We start from the raw sequence: 12,004 nt of genomic DNA, 5'->3' as shown, positions 1-12,004 counted from the left end.
GGGTGGTGCTGTGAGTAAAACCTCAGTGCCTAGGACTTGCCGATCGTATGGTCGGCGGTTCGAATACCCGTGGCGGGGTGAGCTCCCGTCTCTCGGTCCCAGCTCCTGCCCACCTAGCAGTTCGAAAGCACCCCTAAAGTGCAAGTAGATAAATAGGTACCGCTTTATAGCGGGAAGGTAAACGGCGTTTCCGTGTGCTGCGCTGGTGCTGGCTCGCCAGAGCATCTTCGTCACACTGGCCACGTGACCCGGAAGTGTCTGCGGACAGCGCTGGCCCCCGGCCTCTTAAGTGAGATGGGCGCACAACCCTAGAGTCAGACACGACTGGCCCGTACGGGCAGGGGTACCTTTACCTTTACCTATGAGACAGAAGAGAGGGATGCGGGTGGCGCTGTGGGTTAAACCACAGAGCCTAGGACTTGCCGATCAGAAGGTTGACGGTTCGAATCCCCGTGACGGGGTGAACTCCCGTTGCTCGGTCCCTGCTCCTGCCAACCTAGCAGTTCGAAAGCATGTCAAGGTGCAAGTAGATAAATATGTATTGCGCCGGCGGGAAGGTAAACGGCTTTTTCGTGCTCTGCTCTAGTTTCACCAGAAGCGGCTTAGTCATGCTGGCCACATGACCCAGACGCTGTATGCTGGCTCCCTCGGCCAATTAAGCGAGATGAGCGCCGCAACCCCAGAGTCGGTCACAACTGGACCTAATGCTCAGGGGCCCCTTTACCTTTACCTATGAGACAAAAAGTTGTTGAACTCAGAAATATATAAAAAATCAGAATTGGGAAATTCTGGCAACAGCCAATGGATGATAACTCCAGATTATAAAGACTTCCTAGAAAAAAGGATAAAAACTGTTATTGGATGATTTGCCGTTTTCCATATGTTAGTAACTTGGGGGATCACATTAAGGTTGCAAATATTGAAATGTTGGGCCACATGACTTCAGGGCTTTCTGCTTGTGTGTATTATATAATACTGCCAAATCAAATATTCATGTAATACTAGACAGTTGAATTCCAGGTTGGGAAAGAAACGTAAGAAGTACTTTGAAAGCTCTTCCTGCAGACTTTCACCCAGCAATGGGAAACCACTTTTTTCAGTTTAAAGCCATATTGTCTGTTCAGCTGGGTGATTGCCTGCAGTAAATTGTTTCAAAGCATTCTTCATTACCTTTGACATAAGGCTGTATCTTATATATTTAATGTCAATTTTTATGAATGCTTGGAGACACCAGTGTTAGATTTTTGTGTTTTATTTATTGTAAATTTTTGTAGAGAATGGTTCTTCTTGCTTTCCCATGAAGTGCTGAACCCTATGTACTGTCTATTTGAATATGCTGGAAAAAGCAACTACTGCCTACAGATAAATCCAGCATCAACAATAAATCCAGATCATCTTTCATATTTCTGTTTCATTGGACGGTTTATTGCCATGGTGAGTTTGATCATTTTTTGTTTCAAGCTGTATGTTTTTCTTTCTGGAGTGTTTCGTATTTGAGTACACATGGTTGTCTGTCATACTTGGATTTCATTCACCAGCAATTCAATCAAGTATTTCTCTGAATGGTTATAACAAGCATGTGAAGAAGAGATTGGTACATTTTCTATCATTGTCCTAGACTCTAGGACCAGAGGTTGAGTTTGTTTTTTAAAATATGTTTTGCTTATTTCAAAAAATGTATATACCTCTTGATTGTAAAAAAATCTGAGTGGTTTACAAAAATAAAAAAAATAAAAATACTGCCACTAAAAATAATTAACAAGAGTTGAAAACGTTCAGAAAATTAAAATCAGCAATAAACTAAAAGCATAATTAAAACACACATGAACATTCTAGATACCAGGATAGACTTTTCTAAACAAAAATGTTTTTAGCACCGAAAAAAGCACAGTGAAGGTGCCTGCCTGATATAAACAGGCAGGGAGCTACAAAGTGTTGGTGCTGCCACACTAAAATATTGATTTCTTACAAATGTGGAATGGGTATTACGTGGCATGTGTAACAGTAGTTCCACAGGTTGAAGCAGTCAAGTAAGCGTTTATGGGGTAAGGAGAGCTCACAGCAAACTGGTTCCAGACCTTTGGAACAAAGGCTTTTTAGAGGAGTTAAAGAACCACATACCTTGTTCTGGGCATGATTCATTATAATTTAATATTGATAAAGACCCAGCATTATACTAGATGCAGTGGTGCATTTGAATTTAAGAGGTACTCGCCAAAGTGAGTGAAGGGATAATAGAATGACAAAGGAGATTCAATGAAAGTGAAAAGCAGTGCATATTGTATTTTTTTTTAGCAGAAGAGACCAAATATATTTACTGAGGCTTCTAAATTAAATTCTAAATTAATTGTAATTACCTAGCAATGAAATATTGGGGTCAGAATTGACAATTTGCTGAAAATATCAGCCCAGTATGCCACATCAGCAAAACAGGAATTCATAGTGCATTCCTATTCCTGTCTCCTCAGATAAGTATATGTAGGATTGCAGCTTCAGTAAAAGGAGGTTCAGTCGTACCTTGGTTGACGAAAGCCTTGCGATTCAAACGTTTTGGCCCCGAACACCGCAAACCTGGAAGTGAGTGTTCCAGTTTGCGAACGTTCTTTGGAACCCAAACGCCCGATGCGGCTTCTGATCGGCTGCAGGAGCTTCCTGCAGCCAATTGGAAGCTGCGCCTTGGTTTCTGAACGTTTTGGAAGTCGAGGTACCACTGTATAAGGGAAAGGCTGAAAATAAAAGGGCAAGTATGTTGCAGTTACGCAGCTCTGTAGTGCCCCCATATTAACAAACTACTCTGAGTGCCCGATGTCAAAGTCACTCACAATTAACATGTGTTTAACTTAAGCAATCTCAAATTTATGCTTTTGGAAGACTGGCCAGTTGAAATCACACAAATTAAATGCATGGAAGGCGGCGAGCTTAAAAGCTCTTTTTGTGCAGGGTTTTCCTGGCATGGAAATAACTTTTAAACTCTCCGCCTTGCTTACCAGGCTCTGAGAGGCTCTCATGAGATCTCAGATGGGTCCAGCAGAGCCTAGTAAGCAAGTCTGAAAGCTTAAAAGCTCTCTGTCGCCTTGTTGCAAGAAGTTGTTTTGACTATTTCAGCTTTACTTGCTATCCCCAGAACGTAACTCCCACATAAGATGCAAGTGATCTGTACAGAAAATGGAAATAAAGGAACCAGAGGGATTGAACAAGTTCCTTAAATGCTTAAGGAATTGGACATTTAGCTTAGGAGCATGGAAACATGGGGCAAATCCCATAGAGCAGGGGCGAATAACCTGTGGCTTTACAAAAGTTGTTTAGCATCTATTGTCTTTGGTCATGTGAGGACTTATGGGAATTATGAGTCCAACAATAGCAAGAAGGCCACAGTTTCCCCACTCCTACTACATTTTTACATACTTAGGAATAATATGCAAATTGAAAAAAAGCAAATTCATAATTGCACTATGGAAATGAGAAATCACACAGTACTGTATAGAAAATGTGTTTTGTAACATTCCCTCGTTCTAATCTACTTAAAAGATTCGACTAGGAAAGAATCTTTGATAATTTCTCTGGAGCTTCTTGGGACAATCTGAAAGCCCCCTGGTGGCAACATGTTGAATTTGCATTATGTAATCTTTCTCTCTGCATTTGGCAGCTAATCACATTTATGTTCCTATGCACATTCTTATAACAGAACTCTTTCATTTTAAAAGTTATCACCGTATTTATTTTTCATCTCATTCATTCTCTTCAGGTTAGACACCTCAATGTACTTTATATCCTTAATTGGCCAAACTTTATAATGTACTGAGCAGTAGACTCATCTAAATAATTCATGTAATGAGAATCTGGCTGCAAGACTTTGATGTGCTCTGCTAGTTTAGACTGCATTTGAAGGGATATTACTCTGATAATGAGAATCATGTTATCTTCTGGTTTATTGATTTAGAGTGTTTATTTCATTGGTATTAGTTTCCCCTAAGATTACTACTTTCTATAAACAGTCACCACTTTTCAGAGTGATGCACCTGAAGCTGAAATACTGAATTGTTGTTACTTAAATCCTTAACAGGCATTGTTTCATGGCAAATTCATTGATACTGGGTTTTCCCTGCCATTCTACAAGCGCATGTTAAATAAGAAACTCACAATAAAGGATTTGGAATCTATTGATACTGAATTTTATAATTCCTTAATTTGGATAAGGTTTGTAAATCTTTTCAGAAGTTCACTATTTTTTCTGTCATATTAGTAAAGTGATTATATTTCATTTATCTTTGGTTAATTTTTCTCTTTAGGGACAACAACATTGAAGAATGCAACTTAGAAATGTACTTCTGTGTTGACATGGAGCTTCTAGGAAAAGTTACCTCGCATGAGCTGAAATTAGGAGGCTCAAACTTACTTGTAACTGAAGAGAACAAAGAAGAATACATTGGGTATGGTGCATATATATATATTTTAAAAGACTGTCAAACATTTTTCTTGTAACTTTTTCATCACTATCAATGCAGAAATTCACATTCTGTCAGCAGGGGGAAGCTCTTCCCTCCACAACCTTCTGTGCACGGGGGTGGGAGGGACCTCTGTAGGGTTGGAATACTCTGTCAAGCAGAATGGGATGAGGTGTGGGGCCCAGGAGAAATTGCCCGAAGTTTGACAGCAATATATCTGCGCAGAGCAAGTATTGCTATTTAATAGATGTGTGGAAGATGGAACATCAGCTAGTGCTAGTCTTTAGTTAGTATTAGTACTTTCCTGATTTTCAAAGTGAAAGAAATGTGGGTGGATAAACAAAAACATGCTACTATAAAAGTACACTAAAGATTTCGGCAGAGTTTTTCATAATTTTGTGCCAAGAATATACATACATATGTGTGTGCATAAGCACATACCTGCATGTATACATAAATAAATGTGTTTCATTTGTGTGTGTCTCTGTGTGTGTGTATAGAGAGAGAGAGAGGGAGGAGGGGAGATCTTGTATTAGATCTCAAAGGCTTGCTTTTGAGATGGCTTAATGTGCATTTTCTCACAGAGCTTTCATAGTGAGAGTCCAGCCCATAAACTTCCAATAATACATACAAAAAATTTGGATAGCCGTCCATCTATGAGTAAAGTATTGGTAAGAGGATATATGAGACTGTTCTAGTTACAATGCTAAAATAAATAAATCTGGAGTTTCTGGAGCTTATACAAATTAGTGTAGCAGAGTATAATGTTTGCATCTTGTTCTTAAATAAAGGATTCCACTTTTAGAACTCTAAACTTCTGTTTCAGCCTAATGGCAGAGTGGCGGTTTTCACGAGGAGTACAAGAACAAACCAAAGCTTTCCTTGATGGGTTTAATGAAGTTGTTCCCCTTCAGTGGCTGCAGTATTTTGATGAAAAAGAGTTGGAGGTAATTTTGATTCAAATTTATTTTTTAACAAGAAATTTGTGGTGCAGTGGTTTAACTGGGCAAGAATCTGTGATATTAACATAATAAGAGGAAAAATAGTATGAGCAAATTGTTATATCCGTGTTTGACTAAGGCACAAATAAATTGGCAGGCCTCAAAGTGCTGTGAACGTTAGAAAACTTTTAGCTTTCATATTCAGTATGTTCACATAATTAAAGAAGAAACATAATTAAAACAAAATAATTAAAAATAATCTCAGATGAGGAAAACGTAGAGAAATATATAGATTTAATTACAGGTATATCAGGTATTAGGGATGCGGGTGGCGCTGTGGTCTAAACCATAGAGCCTAGGGCTTCCCGATCAGAAGGTCGGCGGTTCGAATCCATATGATGGGGTGAGCTCCCATTGCTCGGTCCCAGCTCCTGCCAACCTAGCAGTTCGAAAGTATGTCAAAGTGCAAGCAGATAAATAGGTACCACTCCGGTGGGAAGGTAAACAGTGTTCTGTGTGCTGTTCTGGTTTGGCAGAAGCAGCTTAGTCATGCTGTCCACATGACCTGGAAGCTGTATGCCAGCTCCCTTGGCCAATAAAGCGAGATGAGCGCCACAACCCCAGAGTCATCCGCGACTGGACCCAACGGTCAGGGGGTACCTTTACCTTTACCTTTATATCAGGTATTGCTCTTTGAAATGTACATATGGTTGTACATTCTCTTGCATTTTGTGACACCAGTACATCTCAAAGCTGCTCCACTTTTCAGTAAGCAGGTTATACAGTTTCTGCCTTCCTTCACTCATATAACATCCCTTAGCTTGACCATATGGGCTGTCTCCCTGATTCTTGCTATGGAATCTTCTAATGTGGGAGTAGCAAACACACACACAAACACACACACACACACACACACACACACAGAGAGAGAGAGAGAGAGAGAGAGAGAGAGAGAGAGAGCATATTGCTGTGCAGCTAGCTCTTAACCAGTTCCTTAACAGCTAATAAGACCAATTCTTTTAATATATCCTTAAAAATATGATGACTGTATTTGTTAGCGAATCATATTTTGTTGAAAGCTTCACCTCACTTTTCCAGAATCTTTATTTGGGGCAAGAAAAGAAAATATCAAGCATGTCAGTATCTGCTGTTGTGTTTCAGGATCTTCAGTGCTAAATCATGTGGTCTTTTTACAGGTCATGCTTTGTGGCATGCAAGAAGTTGATCTGGCAGACTGGCAAAGGAACACTGTTTATCGTCATTATACAAGAAACAGCAAGCAAATAATGTGGTTCTGGCAGGTATAATATATTTTTGTTGAAAAAGTCAGCAGATGTGAAATTATTACACATTGGTACGGTTTTTATTTTAGAAATAAAGCCAAAGAACCTGGGCTTCTGTGTAGCTCCCTCCTGAAAATTAGTACAGTGGTACCTTGGTTTGCACCCACTTTGGATTACAACCGTTTTGGATTAAAACCACGTCAAACCAGGAAGTGCATGTCCCTTTTTTTGGATTACAACCCATTTGAAGGGGGGGGGGAGGCCTTAGGTTACAACCTGTTTTGGTTTACAACTGGACCTCCGGAACGGATTATGGTTGTAAACCAAGGTACCACTATATATGGCCTTAGCATTACAGCCTGGCTTAATTAGCTTTTAGCATTTTCTGGATCTAGGCAGTAGAAGTGTCTGGCACACAGTTTTAACTCCCCAAGCCTTGATTATATTCTAACACTTATTGGATCTTGGAATTTAGAGAGGTCCAGCACCCCTGAGTTCATAACACTAATTATATAAACACATATTTGATGTATTTATTCTTATTTGCTTTGGGATGTTTCATGGGAAGCAATTCAGAAATGAAATGAAATTAGGAAACCAGGTTTAAAATGTAATTCAAAGCTCAAACTATGGGAGTTTGCTTGGTTTAGGAAAGTTGGGTAAGTGAAATGTAATTTTTAATAGGAATTACTTCTGATAGTGGTAGACAAGCACAAAGTTAGCTCTTAACCAATTGACATTTCAAAGTAATAAACTTTAAATTTCTCTTAGTTTATAAAAGAAGCTGACAATGAAGTTCGCATGCGACTGATGCAGTTTGTCACTGGTACTTGCCGATTACCACTGGGCGGATTTGCTGAACTCATGGGTAAGAAAACGTCGTAATACACTGCAAAGTATGTGTAATATACAGTAACATTCCCTGGTCCTTTTAACCTGCATTTTCTCTCAATTATTGAAATATGGTATCATTAATTTCTACCCTGTCGTTAACAAAAATACCATTTTAACCTTTAATTTTATTTTCTATTACTCAGGAAGTAACGGTCCTCAGAAATTCTGCATTGAAAAAGTTGGCAAGGAAACCTGGCTACCAAGAAGTCACACATGGTGAGTTGTTGTAACAGAGAGTTCCTTGTTATCTTACATTTTGTTCTATAGTATGCTTCTTTAACATCAGCCATTATTCGCAGGGGTTTCTTACCTTTTGGGGCTCAGGGACACATTGGGAATTTTCAAAGTGCTGTGGGCACCATCTCTTGCTTCTTTCCGCTATTCTACAGAACACACTCCCTGCCCCAACAGATAGCAGTAAGCGAGTGTGCGCACAAAAATTCTCTACTTTTCCATAGGGTCTCAGTGAAAATTGGACCCAGTAGAGTTAAAAAGAGTTGTCTTTTATTTGCATGATTTTCAGATGCAAAAAAACCTACCATCAGATTGAAATTTACATTGAGTAGATTGCATAATAAAAATCACAGATTTATTATTATTATTAATTAGATTTTTATACAGCCCTTAATCAAAAGTTCTCAGGGCAGTTCACAAGATAAAAGCACAAATAAAAAAATAGATCCAATGGTTATCAGCACCAACGCACAGATAACAAAGATAATAACAAAACTGCCAACAAATGACAACAAATATGTAAATATTTGAGGATATTTGTATCCTCTCTTATGTTTCCCTTTTTGGCCAAGCATAGCCAAACAGATGTTTCCATCTTTTGTTCATTTCTTACACTGCAAAACTCAAGGGCAATATCAGCCTATGGACAATCAATCTGAATCTGTAAACTTGACTATGTATTTTAATCTAAGTAGACATATCAAAAATGGTCTGCAAACTGGCTATTTATTTTCAGCTTAACATGGGTATTTATGAATCTTCATGAGTTACTTAGTACTAAAAAGGTAAAAATTACTTGCTTATAATCAAACAGCTGTGATTGATATGGTCCTGTGAAAGATGTTTTCAAATGGGATGTAGAGTCTGATTCCCCCCCCTCTTCTCTCCTAGTTTTAATCGTTTGGATTTACCGCCTTATAAAAGCTATGAACAGCTAAAAGAGAAGCTGCTTTTTGCAATTGAAGAGACAGAAGGATTTGGACAAGAATAAAAAACAAGTTCAAGGCAAAGTGAAGTTTTGTTGTAGCAGGCTGGAGCAACAAAATTGCACAGTTAGTGGTATATAAGCTGTTTCTTCTGTACAGTGATTTTTCTGGAACTCTAAAAAATGTTCTTCGTTCTTCCACAAAGATATGCAAAACAGTTTTACCTTCTCTACTTTATTTATTTCCCCCTCAAAGACTGGCCAGAATAAAATTGAACATGAAAGACTTTATTTAAAAAAATGTGTATATAAATACACACTAATGAGCTCTAGTTTTATAGAGCTGTAAACTTATTAAACATCACAGCCATTCAGAAGAGTCAGGAGTATCTTTCTTGGTTTTGTTCAGAAAATGTGCAGACTGCTCTGTATTCTTCTCACTTATGCAACATCTCTAAGGGTTATTTCTATTGCATGGCTGTTTTAAAGGTGTTAAAAGGCTTAGGCCAAACACATCCTCGCTATGTAGAAAAATGCTGCTGGCTTTTTGAAATGATAGAATGTGATATTCTGTCAGCTGAATTAAAAAATAATAATTGTAATAGCTGATAACCCAACTTCTGTGTAGCTGAGGTCATAAAGCCTTTATTACTTGCACAAGAGTAATGTACAATAAGATGAATGTGATTGTTAAGACATTGGTGCCACTGTTCTGACTTTTACTGTAGGAGCTGAACAGACTATTATAACTCATTGAGCAGCATTGAAAATTGTTTACATATTACCTTGGGTTATTTCCAAGAGAACAGTAGGTAATCTTCAAGGAAAAAATAAAAAGATTCCTACACATTCTGTCCCAGTCTGGTATCTTACAGGCTTTAAAAAAAAAAATATTAGTGATATGTTTCAATTTCATTTGATAAACTAATTAATTTAGGAGAAAATGAAAAAGTAATGTGAATTGTTCTCATTTTTTTTAATATGGATCTAGAAAATCCAAATGGAAGTAGTTACATATGCTTTGCACAACTGAACTAATTTTCTATTAGTCTTCAATACTCTCATCCCTTCAAGAAAAAAAAATTCAGATGTTCCTAATTAAGCAACTCTAAATTTTGTTTTTATATAGGCCAAGGCTTATTTGTCATAAGTGCACAATGTATATAAAAAAATTAAATTGTGTTTGCAGTATTGAGGGGCATTTGCTAAACTGCAAATATGTGTAATAAATTCTACAACTTACTGATGTGAATTATTAAATGCTACTTTTAGCAAATTGTGCTTCCTTATTAGAGTAACATTTTAAATTGCCATTTGTATCATGCTTTCAATATTCACTGTAAATTCCATTAAATTTAACTTATACAGTTTTGTACACACATGAAACAGATTTCCTAGAATTAACATTTCTGTAACATATCAAACTGCAAAAAAAACTGTAAATGCAGTACGACTCTGCTATATTTGCTCTCATTTTCTCAATATAGCAGTTTAATTCTGCCAAAATCTTATTTTTCTACATATTGTTACACTTTATTATTCATGGATATTAACCTGTGAATGCTTGATAAAAGCACTGCATTGAATAACAGACCTCCTGTCTATCTTGTGTTAGTTACCCTACACACACATATGTATGATTACACCAAAATATCATCTTGATTTTTCTACTCTGATTGGAACCTTAGTCTCTTAGGCTGCCCTACCACCATTCACATGAGCAACTTAAAAAAAAAGTTCCTAAGCTAATGCAGAAAACTAATGAAGTGTGACTTATCCAGAGGGCATCCCCCCCCCCAAAGTGGGAACTGTTCCTATTGGTAGAGGGAGGGGGAGGCCTTGCCTAAGGCTACCTAGTAGAGATAAAATCCTCTCTCCCTGCTGCTTAATCTTAGGATTCAGTGCTTACACTTCTTAAACTGCTGGTCCGTTTTGATTTGGCTTATTTGAAGAAACACATTCACACAGGCCCAGCTACAGCCCATATAAGGATGGGTCATAGCATTAGACGTTTGCCTGTTTCAGAAAAATGTAGTGAGGTCTAAGTCCTGTTCAAAGCAGTGGAATTTCTCCTGCTTTAGATAGGACTCACATAGCTTTGATTAGTCGTATTTCACTAGAACAGGGCAGGTATGCTTATCCTCAAGCTTTAAGGAAAATCTTTCAACAGCAATCAGTGTGAGGATTCACCCCCCAGCATAGGGAAGTAGTAATTTTCTTCTCGAGTCGCAGATGACAAGCAGATAACAATCTAGATTTGCCAGTTTTAAGATGACTGAACTCATTTTTCTGGACCCATGGTGGGTCATGTATGTATGAACAGACTTCACTAATGTGTTGCAATGAGAGAATCAAAGTTGGTGGGGGTCTGTACATAATTTTGCCTAACCTGCTATTTGACAACAGAAACCTAGAGGTAGACCATGTTCCTTCGAAAATGTCCAAATGTAGGACATGAGCTCCCTCCAGTGCTTAAAGGTGGGATTGCAGCTGATTTGATCACATCCAACCAGCCCCTACTCCTGCCTTCATGCTGCTCAGCTTTGTGCTTTTGTGTTAATAATTTGTCTTAGTTCTTGATATGTTCTTTATCAGCATATGGGGGCATTTTTGCTAGTTTGTATGATTTTTGTGTATGCTGGGCAACTTGCTTTGTGTTCTAGCTAGACTCCCTCCAGTACCTTTTTTTCTAGACTGTTTCACCCTTTCACTTTTGTTTTTAAGATCCTAGAGCCCATTTTTCCTTTAGATTTTTTTGGCATTCCCAATTGTCCAACCTCTGCTTTGAAGACCTCCAATGAGTGACAGCCTGCCACCTGTAGAGATCCTTTGTTCCATTGTTCAACTGCTTGTACCTCCAAGAGGTTTCTCCTAATCTAGTCCGCAATAACTTAAATGATTATTAGCTCTACACTTGTGGTTAGGTAGTAGAGCACAAGCTTTTGCCATCTTCCATGTGAGATGGCTTCAGGTATTTCAAGAGTACTATTATGTGCTATACCACCCTCTCCAGGCTAAACACACATTCCCTTCAACTTCAAAGGACTTTTCCTCAATACTTTTTGTCCTTGCTGAAACCTGTTCCTATTTGTCTACAGCCTTCTTGAAATGAACACGCAAGACAAGGTCGGACTATTTTACTTCCTTGTTCAAATATATCCGGGAAGGGGAAACCGTGGCCTCTAGATGGCTTGATTCCAAATTTTGTCAGCCTCGGCGAGTATAGCCACAAGTCAGGGAGATGATGTAGCTACTTACTTCAGGCCCAGCACTACTTGGGAA

At 38.3% G+C, this 12,004-nt stretch overlaps 1 protein-coding gene across 2 annotated transcripts in view; it reads left to right on the top strand.

The window, feature by feature from the left end:
- WWP1 (WW domain containing E3 ubiquitin protein ligase 1) overlaps positions 1–9,998 on the top strand; it is a 47,219-nt gene extending 37,221 nt beyond the window's left edge. For both annotated transcript variants that reach the window (XM_083517234.1, XM_083517235.1), the window contains exons 17-24: positions 1,275–1,434; positions 4,064–4,197; positions 4,290–4,430; positions 5,272–5,392; positions 6,583–6,687; positions 7,441–7,537; positions 7,707–7,779; positions 8,689–9,998. In XM_083517234.1, the coding sequence (XP_083373360.1) occupies positions 1,275–1,434; positions 4,064–4,197; positions 4,290–4,430; positions 5,272–5,392; positions 6,583–6,687; positions 7,441–7,537; positions 7,707–7,779; positions 8,689–8,788 (931 nt within the window). In that variant the 3' untranslated portion in view covers positions 8,789–9,998. The remainder of the gene's footprint in view (positions 1–1,274; positions 1,435–4,063; positions 4,198–4,289; positions 4,431–5,271; positions 5,393–6,582; positions 6,688–7,440; positions 7,538–7,706; positions 7,780–8,688) is intronic.
- The last annotated feature ends 2,006 nt before the right edge of the window (positions 9,999–12,004 follow it).

This window comes from Podarcis liolepis (assembly GCF_965112155.1).
Source record: "Podarcis liolepis genome assembly, chromosome: 8".
Lineage (NCBI taxonomy): Eukaryota > Metazoa > Chordata > Lepidosauria > Squamata > Lacertidae > Podarcis > Podarcis liolepis.
Note: the sequence above shows the minus strand (reverse complement) of the source record. Positions and strands in the feature narration are given on the sequence as shown.